This window comes from Oryzias latipes, chromosome 21 (assembly GCF_053564925.1).
Source record: "Oryzias latipes strain Hd-rR chromosome 21, Olatipes_Hd-rR_3.1".
NCBI lineage: Eukaryota > Metazoa > Chordata > Actinopteri > Beloniformes > Adrianichthyidae > Oryzias > Oryzias latipes.
This window is the reverse complement of record NC_136257.1, coordinates 12,831,283-12,847,125: the sequence shown is the minus strand read 5'-3', so window position 1 is coordinate 12,847,125 and position 15,843 is coordinate 12,831,283. Positions and strand designations below refer to the sequence as shown.

Below are 15,843 nucleotides of genomic sequence, written 5' to 3'. Positions count from 1 at the left end.
AGTTATTTTACCCTGTTATGTTCAATTCTTTCTGCACCATGAGTGAGAGGGAGGAATAGGATGATGAGATTATATAGCACTCCTACTGTGTAGTGCTGCAATGAAAGATTCAGAGATATGGTATATGGTTACAAAATGAAATTCCATTTTGTTTCATTCATTTTAATTTTATGAAAATGAGAATATCTGCAGGCTCAAACTTAGACATATGAGAGTTCAAGAAGTACAATAAATGATGATGGAAAAACATTTAACTGAATTGGAGTAATATGTCATTTAGTTAGATAAATATGTACATTTGAGTTGTGAAAAAATATTGAGTTGTTACCAATTGAATTAATTAATTTAAGTTAGATAATTTTTACATATATATACATCAAAATGAAAATAGAAATGAGATAGAAACTCCTGCATTTTCTTTGTCCGTTCTTTTTCTCCAAGCAGAAACTCTTTCTTTTGCTGATGCAGCCGTATTACTTATTTGATGGACGTATAATCTTCATACGCCGTCATCAAAATCTCAGACTCCGTCTCACTGAAGTTTAGCGCTCTTTTTTTCTCCACGCGTTTCCATGGTGACTCCGGAAATCGGCGATCTATTGAGAATGTCTTCATGTACCTTCCGTGCACGAGCATTAACCCAGGGTTACCAAGTCGAGCGTAATTACGCCCACTCATATCCGGTCTTTTGGAACCGACATACCCAGAGTAAGCAAGTTCAGGCGGACTTCAGCCAGAGTTCAGGCTTAAAGTCACGGAAGTTTAAACATGCTTTCTGGAATACCCCCCTGGACATGTTGTCTTGTACCTACATTCAAAAACATGTAAATTAATTTGCGGATAACTTTTGTTTCGTGTTTTTTTTTAAGTTACACTAGAAACTTTTACTCTATGTATTAAAAATGATTCATTGAATTGCAAAAGTGCAACATAGGCGAGGTTGTGCCGATTAAAATGATACAAGGTAATAGGTAAGGTAATAGAAATTACAGAGGTAAATTCTAAAATAGACAAAAATAGAGATTTAGGCTCTAAAGGGTTAAAAAAAAGTTTGGCTAAAAGGTAATGTAATCCAGGATTAAAGGTGAAAATGACACAATGAGGGAAATAATTTAATTGTTTTGGGCATTTTCATTCATTTTCAGTGATCAACATATCATCCTGGAATATGAGGAGGTTTCATCTGAATCTGTCAAATTGTGATCACCACACCAACCTTATGTAATGCTTTGCATGAACGTCTAACAACAAGAAATGTCTGGACAGTCTTCTCAACAAACTCAAAGCTTTCCTCCAGTGTGGTGTTAAGGTCAAACTGTGGTGCAGTGTGCAGATGTCATACTTTCTGGGGGGGAGTGCGTCATCCGAACCAAAGTCGACATGCTGGACCAACAGTGTGACGGGTTCCAAGCTGGTGATCTGCAGCAGTTTGGCCCGGTAGTACTTCCCGTCGCTGTATTCTGCCAGACATGGATAACCTGGAAACAAGAGTTCCAACTTTCAGGAGGATCTGGTTCAAGATTGAGATCACAAATACTTTGTTCTATCAGCACTTGGTTGCTTTAAAGCTTCTTTATTACCAGTTATTACATGTTCTCATGACTTATAAGGAGCATCTTTACCCAAATAGAGATCTGATGTCTGAGAGCAAAAAACTGAAGGATTACCACTGTTGAAGCAGGTGAGCGGCGGCAGAGTGCTGATGTTTGCATTGATTCTGAACAAAGCCTCTTCCAGAGTCTCTCCCTCAACTTCAGTGTCAACAGCTCCCTCCAGAGGCCAAAGAAACACCTGCATGATGGAGACTTTCAGTTCTAACTTAAAAGACCCACTCCAATCATCTTTTGATCTAACAGTCTTGTAATAGTCTTCCTAGTGCTCTTCTAATTATGATTGTGCCATTTTTAGCCAAATTAAATATATGTGTTGTTTTCTAGGACATAGTTTCTGCACAGCAGCAGGAGTTCATTAGAAATTCACATCTGAGTTGTGAAAGGGACCTTTGGAGCGGAGCAATGTTGGCCCCCTTCCCCTCCCCGTTGCTCAGGGCTCTGTGTTTACATGCTCTCCAGCTAGCTTACAGCCCCTCACAACCTCATAATAACATTATTGGTGCTACAAAAATGGTGAGCAATATTGGAGCTATCCAACCTTACAGCTTTGATCCAGAGTCCAGCTCAGACGAGGAAAACAAAGACGTACATGGATCTATTTCTCTGCAGGTGGAAGCATCAAAATGGAGCGGAACAGGGAGCCAAATGTCATTTTTTATCTGCTCCTGATTTCTTTGAACAAAGAAATACTCAGTAATGCAATAAGGCTTGATTTTCTCTATGCATGTCCTCCATCATCAGAAAAATGCCACAAGAACATATTAGAAACACCCAAAACCTGATTTTTAAATGTTTTAAATGTTTAGATGTTTAATAATTTACAAATTCTTTTGAATTCTTTCAAAATTTTTGAATCAAATATAAACGTTGATATAGAAATTCTCATAAATTTTGTTATTTAACCCTTTAGAATTTTATTTTTTCTGTTTAGTTCATAATAACCATCACACACTGGTAATATTGACAACAGCATTTACCACAGTAACCGTAAAGTAAGCAGATACCTCATTAGGGGTACACAGATGCTTGACCTGGACTTTGAAGTGGTCCCCCTCCTGTGGCAGGTTTGGGGAAACAAAAGGCCCCAACATGGGCTCCTGGGTTTCTACAAGACCCTGCAACATAGAAAAATACTACATTAGTCAGGGTCAATCCTTTTGGAGGCTAAAACAAGAAAATGTCACTTCTAAATTCTACAAGTGCTTTTCCCATGAAATGAGACTGAAGGAAACGAGAGGATGCAGCTTCTGCAGGGAAGATCCTCAACAAAAGAAAACTTTTGTTCCTACATGAATAGAACTTGTCAGAACATTTGTAAATCTCATTCATGGGAACAAAGAGCTTTACTTTAGAGAAACAGGATATTAAAGGTTCATCTAGACCAGGGCTGCTCATTCCTGGTCCTCGAGATCTACCACCCTGCCTGTTTTCCAGCTATCCCTGCACAGCTTGCTGCTAATTACCTGGACAACTGGAGACATCTGATTGAGCTAATCAGCCACTAGCAGGGCTTGGAGATCTGGAAAACAGTCAGCAGCCCTGATCTAGACCAGTGTTTTTCAACCTTTTTTGAGCCATGGCACGAAAATCCCGTGGCACACCAGCATCCAAAAAAAAAAAGAGAAACTCATAGTCTGTATTGATGTACAGCCCCTCTGCAATCTCACACGCATTTTTGTGATAATTATTGTGGCAGAAAAAGCTGGAAATTGCAGCTGTTTTTTCTAAAAGATGTAATAAAAGTTAAGTTAGAAGATTTAAAAACTGTTTGTGTGTGTTCGTTGTGGTTTCAAGACATTTAACAAGAAAGACTCATTGTGCGCTGAGACGCTGTCACTTTAACCCAATGCATCATGGGAGATGTAGAGTGAAAACTGCCACAGAGGGGCAGAAAGACTGAGCTTCATTGTTTTGTTCACTTGTTCCACGGTCTGATACCAGATTCTGTGGAAAGCTACACCGCTAAAGACGAGCTTTAGCTGGTATTTTTGTTGGAACCGAGAGACTTTATCAGCTAAATCGGAACAAGGAAGTGAAGACTTTAACCACTTCTGATTGGTCAGACTGATGAAGAGTGATTGAGCCTCCAAGAATGATTGGTGGAGACAGTTAAAGGGACGGGACTTTTCCGCAAACAAATGAAGCTACGGCTAAATCGCGGTGCCGTCATTCTTATCAAAGTGTCTTTAATAGAATCACATTAACAGAAAGTATTTTATGAACTTTCATATTCCTAACTACTCCGTGTTTTATTCGGGCCTGTTTGGATGAACAAAGAGTTGATAACCTGGAGATGGTAAATGTTTTTAGATCAGTGAATGAGGGCAATTTCCCATCTCCCACGGCACACTACACCGGTTGAAAAACACTGATCTAGACGATGTTCCTTTGCAGCATTTTCCATTTTAACAGCTGATCAGAACTTTGGACAAACACACAAATAAATTAGGTTTTTGGAAGTTCACAGATTCCTGTGACACTGAAGCATCACTGCATTTTTAGACAGTTTTGTCATTTTAATGACAAAACTTTGTTATGAATTGATTTTTCTTTCAATTTTTAAGAAAACCTGTAAAATAAGTTACTACCTAAATATTAATACGCCTTTCATTGTAACAAAATGGTCAAATGTATTTTATTTTTAATCACAATGTTAAGCCCTGCAACTGTATCTCATATACAAGTTTACCCAAGCAAATTCATAGTGCTTTTATTTTGGTGACTTAAAATATATATGCTCTTAAAGGTCAAAGTCAACATTGTGTGATATTTACAACAAATATTTTTTAGTATAAGAAAAACTACTTACAATAAATGTGCCTTAACCAATAAGGTTCTGAAAGTATAGTTGAGGAAATAAAGTGCTATTTATTTCCAACATTCCTTAAAGTAGCTTCTCCAGTACTTTTAAACAGTTCAGGAATCTGAACAGTGCGTCAAAAAATAAATAAAAAAGAAAGGAAAAAAACAAACAAATTCTTTCCAGAAACATAACCGGAGAAGGAAAACGCTTTAATGTGGCTAAGATGGTTTATTTATACGACAGTCTGGGGAGCAGCTACAATTTTTGACACGCACAAGTAAAAACGCATTTCACCACTCATCGCCACGACGTTGGGGTTTTTTCAGAGCGTTGTACACATCACTGTGATGCATCAGGTCGCTAACTAGAATCTATTGCTCTGAGGTTCTGCAGAACTTTGGCCAGCTTTGCCGCTGTGCAGAGGCACTGCTTCACTTATTCTTATCAGAGTCCGAGGCTAAAAAGAACCCCAATCTGTGTTTTTATATGATACTGGGAGAAACACAGTTTTGGTTCGGTACACATCCTAAGTAAAAAGTAAGTTGTGCATGTCTCATAACAACAAAAGAAGCTGCTTCTGGCTGAGATCTTGTAGTTGTTCTGTGTGGTGTAGAGCAGCTCAAAGAGGCTCAGTGCTGCCAACTAGCGGCCGGGTTTAGGTAGAAAACAAGAGTCAGATGCTGAAGGACGCTTATAAATAAATAAATATTGTCCTGACAGCATTTTAAATTAATAAAAATATCGCCAAATGAAATGCCGTGATACAATCGCCGAATCGTTTTTTTCCGACACACCCACTGTACAGTCACAGGTGTTTTTTTAAATAAGTAGTTGTTAGAAGGTATTTCTATTTTTTCTCATTTATTTGTTACACTCAGGTTTGTACCTCTGTGGTAATATCCCAGACATCCAGGATTGGGGTTGGAGGAATGGCTGTGTGCTCCTGCAGAAACAAAAAGAACACGTTACTGAGGAACAAAGATCTGGATTTAGAAACCGCAACAGAAGCTAAAAAACCTCTTCTGCTGCAATGGCTGCATCCACAGAACCATGCCCGTGGTGAGACAGGATCTCATTGAGATTCAGGCCATCTAGAAAGATCTGCACGGTAAGAGGCCCTCTTGGATCAGCTGGCAAATCCTAGCAAACGTGACACAAAATGAACAGTAATGCTGGTTAATAATACATTTTCTTGTATTCATCTTCTACCAAACTGTTGTGTTAGAGGTGTAAATATCACAGAAATGGTACCAATATTTGCACGTCAACAAAGCGGTTCTGCAGCAGCTCCCTCAAGAAGGCGACGGTAAACTCCTGCCACCTCCCGCCCAGCTGAGGGGAAAAACAAACCCCATCAGGCTCATTCATCAATTACAACATCAGGACCAAAACAAGACAGTGGAACATTCTTTATAGTGACTTCCTCAATCACCTGCAGCTTCAACAGATAAAACAGTCTCTGAATCTGGTAAAAACTGAAACTCCTTTAGCTCAGAGAACCATCTTTACTTCATGTTGATCAACTACCTTTCATTATTTACATCACTGCTGTAGAGTATAACATGTTTTATTATAAATATGGATTTTTTTTGTAGATATTAACTAAGTCAGAAATTTCAAATATCTTGGGGAAAAAAAACAATTACAGAAAAGCTTATATTTGATTTCAGGTCATTGGAGCACTTTAAAGATTCTTGAGTATTTTTTTTTAATAAAGACCCACTCCAATGAAAATTGTGTTTTTGGTATTTTTAACATGTTCCTGTAGCATTTTTCTCATGATGGAGGACATAAAGAAAATTACGTTTAAAACTGCGTGTCTGAGTATTCTTCATTCAAATTGGGATGAATCAGAAGCAGACAAAAAATGCCATTGGAGAAAGAGCTCATTTGTGATGTAATTGTTGCATAAAATCTACAATCATAGGCCACAAGTTTCCTGCTCCGCTCCATCCTGATGCCTCCACTTGTAGACAAATAGATTCATGTACGTCTTTGTTTTCCTGGCCTAACCTGGAATCTAGATCAAAACTGTACGGCTGGATAGCTACAATATTTCTTGTTATTTTTTGTTGCACTGCTAATTTTACGGTTGGGGGTGTGAGGAGCTCTAAGCCAGTGGAAGAGAGTGTAAACTAAAGGACGATGGGAAAGTAGCGTAGGCTTACTCTGCACAAACAGTCCCACCCAACACTCAAGAGTCAGTTTTCTGATGATCTGTCGCTCTGCAGAAACTGTGTCCTAGAACATGACACAGGTGTTTTGATTAAGCCTAAAAATGGCATAATCATAATTAAAAGACCACTGGGAACGCTTTTAATATAGATCAAAGCAACATCGGAGTTGAGCTTTAAAATGTTTTGGCATTTTTCTGACTAAGGGGGAGGAAATGATCAGAAATTGCATTTCTGATCATTTCCTTATTTTTAAAATTGTGAGTCGCTTTTAAAATATTTTAAAAGTTTTATATACATTGTAAGTAAGGGTGTAACAATTAATCGAATATTCAATTAATCAATTGTTATTCCTACGATCCAACCTGATCGAAGCAAGTTGTTCATAGAATCGACCGATACCATTAGAAAATCGTTTCAAAATGAACTATATATATTGCAAAATACCATTTGGATTGAGACACAGTAGGTTTATTTTACTAAAAACAATCAAGTGCATCACAGCGGACAACACGCATGTGATGACAGCAAAAACTGATCCATCCATCTTCCAGTCCAATGTGTGGAAACACTTTGAATTTAGCAAAGACATGTGACCATACAGTGTGCTAGAATGTTATAATAATGTTCCCTTTGGATTATTTGGATGTGGGAAAACAACAGTGGACTGAACTTTAGCTAAATTAAAATGTGACTGGATTTGCCCTTCACTCCTATTTACTTGTTTTTACACATATTTCATTTACACTTGATTATCCTTTAGAAATCCAAGGAATCTGGAAAACTTCTCCTGCACTGTTCAGTACCAGGTGTTCATCTTTGAGTCACACTGGTTGAAGTTTTGGCTAAAGATGTCCTGGATTGATTTTAGGTTAGTGAATCTGATCGTCCAAAATAAAAAGCATTTGAAAGCAATTACAGCAATGAGATTCCATTTGAACAAAAATGATATATTACGTTTTATTGTTTAAATTGTACATGAATTAAAGTAACCCTTCTGAAAGAGCAGGAAGGATGTTTGTTTCCGAGCCAAACTAGTCTCTTTAGAAATGGATCCATGATCAGAAACTTACAGGGTTGATGCCGTGAAGCTTACAGGGTATACAGAGCTGAGGGACATCAGCACACAGCAGCACTGGGTACACATGAGCCATCGGGATGTTCTCCACAAACCCATGATCCACATATTGCACCTGTTTGAAGACAAGCAGCAACTATAGTCATCAAAGTCCCAACTGCAGTACAAGCCTGGAAAAGAACGGTGTCCCTCTGTAGGAGAAAATGAATAGGCCATCTGGACTTTGCTTTTTACGATGAAGACGTTTCAACCAAATCTGATTCACAGATAGACAGCAATGTGATTAGAGAAAAACTCACAATATGATCGACTAAACAAACCTAAAACCAACAAAGTACAAGATGTTTTGGAAACTAGACAATGTTTAAAGAAACTTCTGTTCCAGGTGCTGTGGTCCATTCCTCATGAACAAATTGATCCGAGTGTCCTCTCCAAATGATTCTGCTCCTCAAAGATGTTCAGCTGGATTTGGATCATAAAAAGAACACTTCCGAGTGCTTTGTTTTGTTCTCAATCATGTTTGGGTTCTGGTCATTTTCCAGTTGAAGGCCAAACATCCTTTCCAAACTGGAACTCACCACCATAGAGTCGAGACCTTAACTCTAACAAGAACCTTTGAGGTGTGTTAAAGAAGCTGTTCCACCTTCCACGCTATCCTTTGAAAAAATGATGATGTGAAAGTGGATAAATATTGGACTTAGCAGAAGTTTATGGAAATGATCTGACAATCAAACCTGGAAATACTGGAAGGATTTTTTGACACGGCATGTTTCTCTACAGAAAAAGCTGCAAAAGCTGAGTTTAGATTTGAATGGTTTAGCTGGATTTAATTGATTGATTTGGATAAATCATCACACGATCCAACAATGCGAGTCAAATAGGGAAGGTGCAGACTTCCTGGGTGACCAGGAGCAAGTTTTATGTGCAAGTTTGTTCGACCATTTTCCATATGTTCAATGATAATGTTTGCAGAAGAGGCTGCATTTCAGAAAGAAAAAGGTTTTCAACATAAACAGAATTCATTAAGAAGAATGACTGGAGCGCTGTGATGCTGCTGACCTCAACGTTTCCTCCCAGCACGGAGAGAATCTGTCCTCTGTACCACAGCGAGTCCGATCCAAACACAGCACAGCCCAGAACAGACTTCCAGGTGTAGGGCTTTGGTTCGGGTAGAGTCTTCCAGGTCTGCTGGATCCTTAAACAAAGCTGCTGCAGCTGACACTCTGACACACATACAGCATGTTCAGAAGCAGCAGCGTCATGACTTAATATACATACATAATGACACCAAGAATTGTGAGGCCGTGCTTTATCAGTAACCAAGATATGTGACTTTATAAGTAAGTACACATAAATAATAGCTCTTATTATTAATTGTTTGATTAAAACTGAGACTGTTGTGTACTTTCGAGTGCAACTATGATAAATGTGAAATTGATTATGCATCAAAACAGATGCCAACAATTTCCGTTAGTGAGTGAAATGACAAGCATGATGCTCGTTTACGTCAGATTTTTTTTTTAAACGGTGCACAGTCATCACAGCAATGTGTGGAACTGTAATAGGGCAGAAGGCGATGGGTGTGAGACCATGTAAAATGTGTACAATAAAGTACACACAAACCTGTGAACATTTCCTGATAATGGTAGGCATATATAAGGCATATATAAGGGAAAATTAAGCTGAAAATTAGATTTCGGAGTATTTCTTTATTCAAACTGTTGTAAATCAGGAGCAGATGAAAAAAATGCAGTTTGAAAAAAGCTTATTTGTGATGTATTAAATTTACTGGGCCAGCCACAAACTCCCTGCTCTGCTCCATTCTGATGCATCCACTTGCAGACAAATAGATCCATGTACATATTTGTTTTCCTCGTCTGACCTGGTATCTGAATTAAAGCTGTTTGGCTGCATAGCTCCACTATTGCTTCCGTTTCTGTTGTACCTCTAATGTTAGGTTGGGGGTGTGAAGGGCTAGCAGAAGAAGGGTGCTCTCAGTAATGAAGAGTTGAAGGGGGGTTGGGTTGCTTCATGCCAACAGTCCTGCCCACAACTCAGACACAGGTTTATTGATTCTGGCTTAAAAACAGCATAATCATGATTAAAAGACCACTGGGGCCGCTTTAAAAATAGATCAAAACATGATCAGAGTGAGACTTTGAAAGTTTTAGTTATTTACAGTCGAGCTTCAGAATGATAAAGGTTTGCAAAAATCAGAAACTTTTGGATCTAAGGATGGCCTCCAACATGGGATGGTGCTGCAGACTCTGAATACATAAAATTTCTCACCATGGTTTGGTTTGTTTTCAAATGGCACTTAAAAAAGGAAATGGTGTAAAGCACGGCTGTTGGACTCCAGGCCTTTAGGGCCGGCATACCTGCTGTTTTTTTTTTAAACAAGGCCCAACTTGCTGCTGATCAACCGGCTCAGCTGTGTTTTGCCAATGGCCCTCGAGGCCCTGGAGTTTTGACACCTATGGTGTACAGGTACTTCTGTTTTTATGAACGACAACATTTCTGTTTAGTGAAAATTATTTAGGCTAATCGGTGCATAAAATACAATCTTATCCATAAAATGATATGCATGTGGTATGTGCAGCAGGTCTTGCAGAATGATGCAAAAAGCTGTAAAATGTGGTTCTGCACAAACAGGTACCTAAATCTTGAGATCTGCCATAAATGACACCGTCATCTCCAACAGCAGTGACCGTCATCTGGATGTGGCCCGGAGATGGCAGCTGTGGCGCGTTGTACAATGAAGTCTTAACCTGCGGTTGCACACAAATAGTGGGGATGGTTATTAAAAATAATCATGCATTTTGTGGTACAAGCACCAAATTTGGCATGGATGTACCTTGGAATCCTCTCTATCAGAAAAACACATAAGCTAGAAGAAAATCCAAGATTTTAAAATACATACAGTGGGGGGGGGGGGGGGGGGGTATATTCAACCACCAGCTGTGCAAGTACTCCCACTTAAAAAGATGAGGGGCCTGTAATTTTTTTTTTTTTTTTTAACTTGTCCTGTCCAACAGCTGGGCAGACAGACGAGAGCTGAGGGCCTCTTGTGTTGGACATATTTTGCTTTAACAAGAGGGGTTATTAATCTTCTGACAAACCAAAGGTATGTCTGAATAAACCCCTTTTGTGATTGAGGCCAAACTTTATTAATTTCAATCATGTCTGAAAATCTTTGGTGTTGGACCGGACGGAAAAGGAAAGAGGGGAAGAAGAGAGAGGGACGCTAGAGAGAGGGGGGGGTAGGGGGTGATAATAGGAGGGGAAGGGGGATAAGACCATGAAGCAGCATACAGCAACAAGTTTACTGGTTGTTAATCATTATGGTAAGGTTCAAATGCAGTACAAAAAGGGCGGGGCCCGTCCACACACACACTCAAATGTTATAAACACACCTGCTAGCTGCAAAAATGTCCACCTGTCGGCATGTACACAAAACAGATAGTGTTCACACACGCATACTTATGCCTTAAAACCAACTAGTGTGAAACATTTCAGTCATTCAGTCATGCAAGCTATTAGTGCAAAGGTGAGCTAACACCAGTGCTCAGGTGAGGTTTTATGTTCTTCTAAAATGGATGGTGGAACGTGAAAAGAAGGAGGGAGAGTGCCCAGCCATACCCACCCCAAGACCCCCACCGCAGCAGCAGCGGCAGCCGGAATCCCCCCAACGCCACACGGGAACCGGCAGGGAACAACCGCCGCCCGGGCGACCAAGCCCGCCACCCAGGCCAGGGCCAGCAGGGCCGCCGCAAGGCCCCCAGAGCCAGAGGCCAGGAAAGCACGGAGGGAAAGAGAGCGCCGCCCCAGCCCAACCAGGAGAGCAGCCCCCCCGCCGCGCCGGGAGAACCCAACGCAGAGCCCCACCGGAGAAGGATGCCCACAGCCCCAAACGAGCACCCCACCACCACCCAGGAGTTCCGGGCATCCCCCCGCCCCAACCCCAGGTACGAGCCAGGACCCCCCAAGGGAGACCCGCTCCGCACTCCAGGCAGCCATCCGCCCGGCCCACGGTTGGTCCAGGGAGGAGCGAGGCAGGGGGCCCGCCGCCCCCGCCCAGGAGGGGGGAACCCCGGGGAAAAAAAAGAGGGCCCACAAGGGGTGTTATAAATATGGCCCGACCAGGCTCGGCCACAGTTGGAAATTTGGCGGGGCCCAGCACTCAGGAGCAAGGACCAGAACCCACCCCCCAGGGACCAGACACCCCCGGCTCAGATGTAATGTGAACTCCCCCACCGCGCGGAGAGAGCACCGCCGGGCCCAGGAAGCCGGCACCCCGGGGACACGGCCGCCGTTGCAAAGGGGCCCGCACCCCCCACCAGGGAAGAGGCAGGGGACAGATGGACCCAGGTCCCACCTTCAGGGGCCTGTAATTTTTGTCATAGATATAACTCAACTATGAGAGACAAAATGAAAAAAAAATCCAGAAAAATCACATTGTCGGACTTCTAGATAATTTTTTGGAAAATATGGTGGAAAAAAGGTATTCAGTCTCCAACAAAAGTTCAACTCGATGCTTTGCTGTATATATATCCTTTGTCTGCAATGACAACAGTCAAAGATTTTCTGCAAATCTTCACAAAGTTTTCACAAACTGTTGCTGGTATTTTGGTCCATTGCTTCATGCAGATCTCCTCTAAAGCAGTGATGTTTTGGGGCTGTTGCTGAGCAACATGGACTTTCAACTCCTTGCAAGACTTTCTATGGGGTTGAGATCTGGAGACTGGCTAGGCCATTCAAGGACCTTAATGCTTATTACAAAGCCACTCCTTTGTTACCTGGGAAGTGTGTTTGGGATCGTTGTCACCCTCAAAGACCCAGCCACGTTTCATTTTCAATGCCCTTGCTGATGGAAGGAGGTTTTCAATCAAAATCTGACTATACATGGCCCCATTCATTCTTTCCTTTACACGGATCAGTCGTCCTGGTCCCTTTGCTAAAAAACAGCCCCAAAGCATGATGTTTCCACCCCCATGCTTTACAGTAGGTATGGTGTTCTTTGGATGCAATTCAGCATTCTTTTTCCTCAAAACACGACAACGAGGAGTTCTGACCAAAAAGTTCTATTTTGGTTTCATCTGACAGTCTCCAAATCCTCTTCTGGATCATTCAAATGCTCTCTAGCAAACTTTAGACGGGCCCGCACATGTACTGGCTTTAGCATGGGAACAAGTTTGGCGCTGCAGGATTTGAGTCCCTGATGGTAAAGTGTTTTACTGATGGTAGCCTTTGTTACTACTGTCCAAGCTCTCTGCAGGTCATTCACCTGGTCCCCCGTGTGGTTCTGGGATTTTTGCCATTCTTGTGATCGTTTTGACCTCATAGGTGAAAAAGCAAATGCTCAGAATGCACATTGAATCTAGTCTAGATTATGTCACAATGATGGGAATAAATGTGTGCAATTACCTTTGCAGTTGAATTAAGGCGGCGGGGGCTTGGTTTTGGAGGGGTGAGAGTCCCTTCGAGGGAAGTTTTAAGCAACAGGGACAGAGAGGAGTTTTTTTTCTCATTTGTTTGCGTCTTGGTGGTTGGAGACCTTACATCTTTTTCCTCAGGTTTTTGGATGATAGGATCTCTGCTATAAGACAAAAAACAACAATTAAAACTTAAAAATCTGAATACAGATGTTAAGACCTGTTTAAACCTAAAGAGGCTGTCTTAGTTTTGTTCTAAATTGAAGCAGTTAGACAAACAACTAGTATAGGCCATTAACCAAGAAAGCGCGCACAAACCTGGGCTTTCTTTTCCCCAGTGCGAGCCCTTCATGAACAAGGAAGTCTGACATGCTGACATACTGCCCTATTTTGTTGGAGCAGAACAAGGTGACAGGTACTGGGCGTTCCTCTGTAGGCTCCTAAATAATGGAACGGTAAGAGAAAAGAAGCACACACTGTATAGATAGAAGAGAGTTAAAAAACAAAAAAATAAAGATAAAAGATGTATACCTTAATAGTGATTAGAGCCACTGCCCCGCTTACGTAGTGGGAGAACAAGTCAATTGCTGTACTAGTCCAGACTGATTGCCCCCCCGTAGGCCTTACATTAAACAAAGAGAGAAAGAAGGAAGTCAGTTCAGAGGAAGACGATGGCAAAATTTCACTCCCAAATATCTACATTTCAAAGAAATTACAACAGGTGTATACATCAACATAACAACAATCTAAAACTTGGCGATGCACAAAAGCATTTGACTACTAACAATATTTCATGGTTAGGTCAACCCTAAGCAGGCTGCTGCAAGCAGGAAAGTGGGAGTAGTGGTGACTCACGTGATATCATCAAGAGAGCACTCAAGTGACATGGAGCCGATCAAAGAGGATGGCAATGGCCGCAGACTGCTGACATGCAGCTTCTCTGTGTTGCCATGGTCACATCGTCTCACCTGAACAATTAGAGTTAATCAAACATTTGACAGTAATTTTGAAGGGATGTTTTTAGCGTATACACTAGTATACACTAGTACACACAAGTTGTCACACTGCCCATTTCCCACAGACATTAAGTCAAGTCAGTTTTATATAGATGTCTAATGCACGTTCGCCTGCAGAGGAAGAACATGGAAAACTCAGGAGTTCAAATAGAAGAGAATAAAACGTTACTGATCCGACAAAAGAAAAATTACCTTTACCATAGCTCTATTAAAAACATTGGATATGAGGCGTTGTAGTCTAATAGCTGACAGGAAGAAAGATCCTGCAGTGAGGTGTTTCTGACTAAAGGAGCTCCTCAGTGCACCCAGAGTTTCATGCAGAAGTTGATGAAGCGGATTGTCCATGATGGATTCCAGTTTCTGTAACAACCTCCTCTAACCCACTAGTCACAGACTCTAGGTGACATCCCAGATGGAAGCTGGATCTCCGCACCAGGCAATCCTCTGCCTGTTTCAGTCAATTCACCTCAACCCCCCCCCCCCCACCACCACTCCGTAGAAAATGAAACACCATCATAAACTCAAACAGTCTCCTCAGCCTCTATTGCGATCTCAAGTCGCTTCTCCGGTGGTGTTTTGTTATTGCCAAGCAACAACAGCCCACCGTGTAAAATGATGCACCCGCAGACCGCTTCAGACCCAGAAATAGCAGAAAAACTGCCCAAAAAGAGGCAGTAGATATAGTCCTCATCAAACCTGTTCAGACATCCACAGATGTTAATCAGTGATGACCGTCTGTCAACATTTTCTTTAATGAAGGCAAAGAACGACCCCCCTGTTTAAAAAGAAAGTTCATTATTTTAACTAAATATATATTTGTAACTCTTACTCAGCAAAGACTAAGGCCATGACTGCGACCATTAGGTCGCATTTTGCGACCAAAATTTGAGAGTGTGCGACTGAATTTTACATCCAGTCGCACATGTGCGAACAGTAAATTTGCCTCCCCCACCCTCCGTATTTTTTATACATTAAACGTGGAAGGGGCACGTCAATGATCGATGAAATAATCAATGAGACGTGAGCGCACACGCACGCAAACACACACACAAACTCGCACACATACTCATGAGACGAGAGCACACACTCGAGTAAGTGGCTAAAATGCGTGTAGGGGGAGGGGCCTAGAGATAATCGAGCACGCGTAAACATCTGTGGGAAGGAAACGGAGACAAATATCATCACAACCTGTGGTGCATCTGAGCTATGAGCAAGCGAACCATTGATTCGTTCTTCCGACCTGCGGCTAGTGTACCAGTGCCAGAGTCTGCAGCAGGGGTCTCTAACTCGCGGCCCGCGGGCTATTTGTGGCCCCAACCTTGAAAGTTTAATTTTAATGCGTCCTGCCAGTTTGTATGAATGACACCTTTTCATTGACAAACCAATCACAGTGGAGTAAATGACTATTGGGGGCGTGACAATGACCAGGCTTGAAAGCAGGAAACCTGACAGCCCCCTCCCCAGACCACACGAAGGAGTTCCTTACTTTCCTTTTTAGAACGTATCTATTCGCTCGTAATTTTCTAAGTGCATGCAGTCCGTGCTGAACTTTTCTCTGGGCCGCATAGACCCGGAGGTTACGGTTAAGTGCGCGGCGTCGCATCCCCCCAACCAAACGGTTTATGCACGGCTGTTACGACTCCCGCGGGACTCGGGTCAGCTGAGGAGAATAACTGTCCCACACCTACATGCGTGACAGCTAACGGGGCTTGAACTTTAAACACGGT

The 15,843-nt window shown here is 41.7% G+C and overlaps 1 protein-coding gene across 5 annotated transcripts in view; it reads right to left on the bottom strand.

Moving 5' to 3' along the window:
* rnf17 (ring finger protein 17) overlaps positions 1–15,843 on the bottom strand; it is a 51,738-nt gene that overhangs the window by 3,133 nt on the left and 32,762 nt on the right. For 3 of the 5 annotated variants that reach the window (XM_078939616.1, XM_078939614.1, XM_078939615.1), the window contains exons 23-35: positions 13,956–14,068; positions 13,632–13,722; positions 13,419–13,540; positions 13,093–13,264; positions 10,325–10,436; positions 8,728–8,891; positions 7,664–7,783; positions 5,668–5,748; positions 5,434–5,556; positions 5,303–5,359; positions 2,618–2,728; positions 1,668–1,791; positions 1,343–1,478 (exon numbers count right to left, since the gene is read on the bottom strand). In XM_078939616.1, coding sequence (XP_078795742.1) covers positions 1,343–1,478; positions 1,668–1,791; positions 2,618–2,728; positions 5,303–5,359; positions 5,434–5,556; positions 5,668–5,748; positions 7,664–7,783; positions 8,728–8,891; positions 10,325–10,436; positions 13,093–13,264; positions 13,419–13,540; positions 13,632–13,722; positions 13,956–14,068 — 1,526 coding nt within the window. The remainder of the gene's footprint in view (positions 1–1,342; positions 1,479–1,667; positions 1,792–2,617; positions 2,729–5,302; positions 5,360–5,433; positions 5,557–5,667; positions 5,749–7,663; positions 7,784–8,727; positions 8,892–10,324; positions 10,437–13,092; positions 13,265–13,418; positions 13,541–13,631; positions 13,723–13,955; positions 14,069–15,843) is intronic. The other 2 variants (XM_078939618.1, XM_078939617.1) reach the window with 1 other exon arrangement.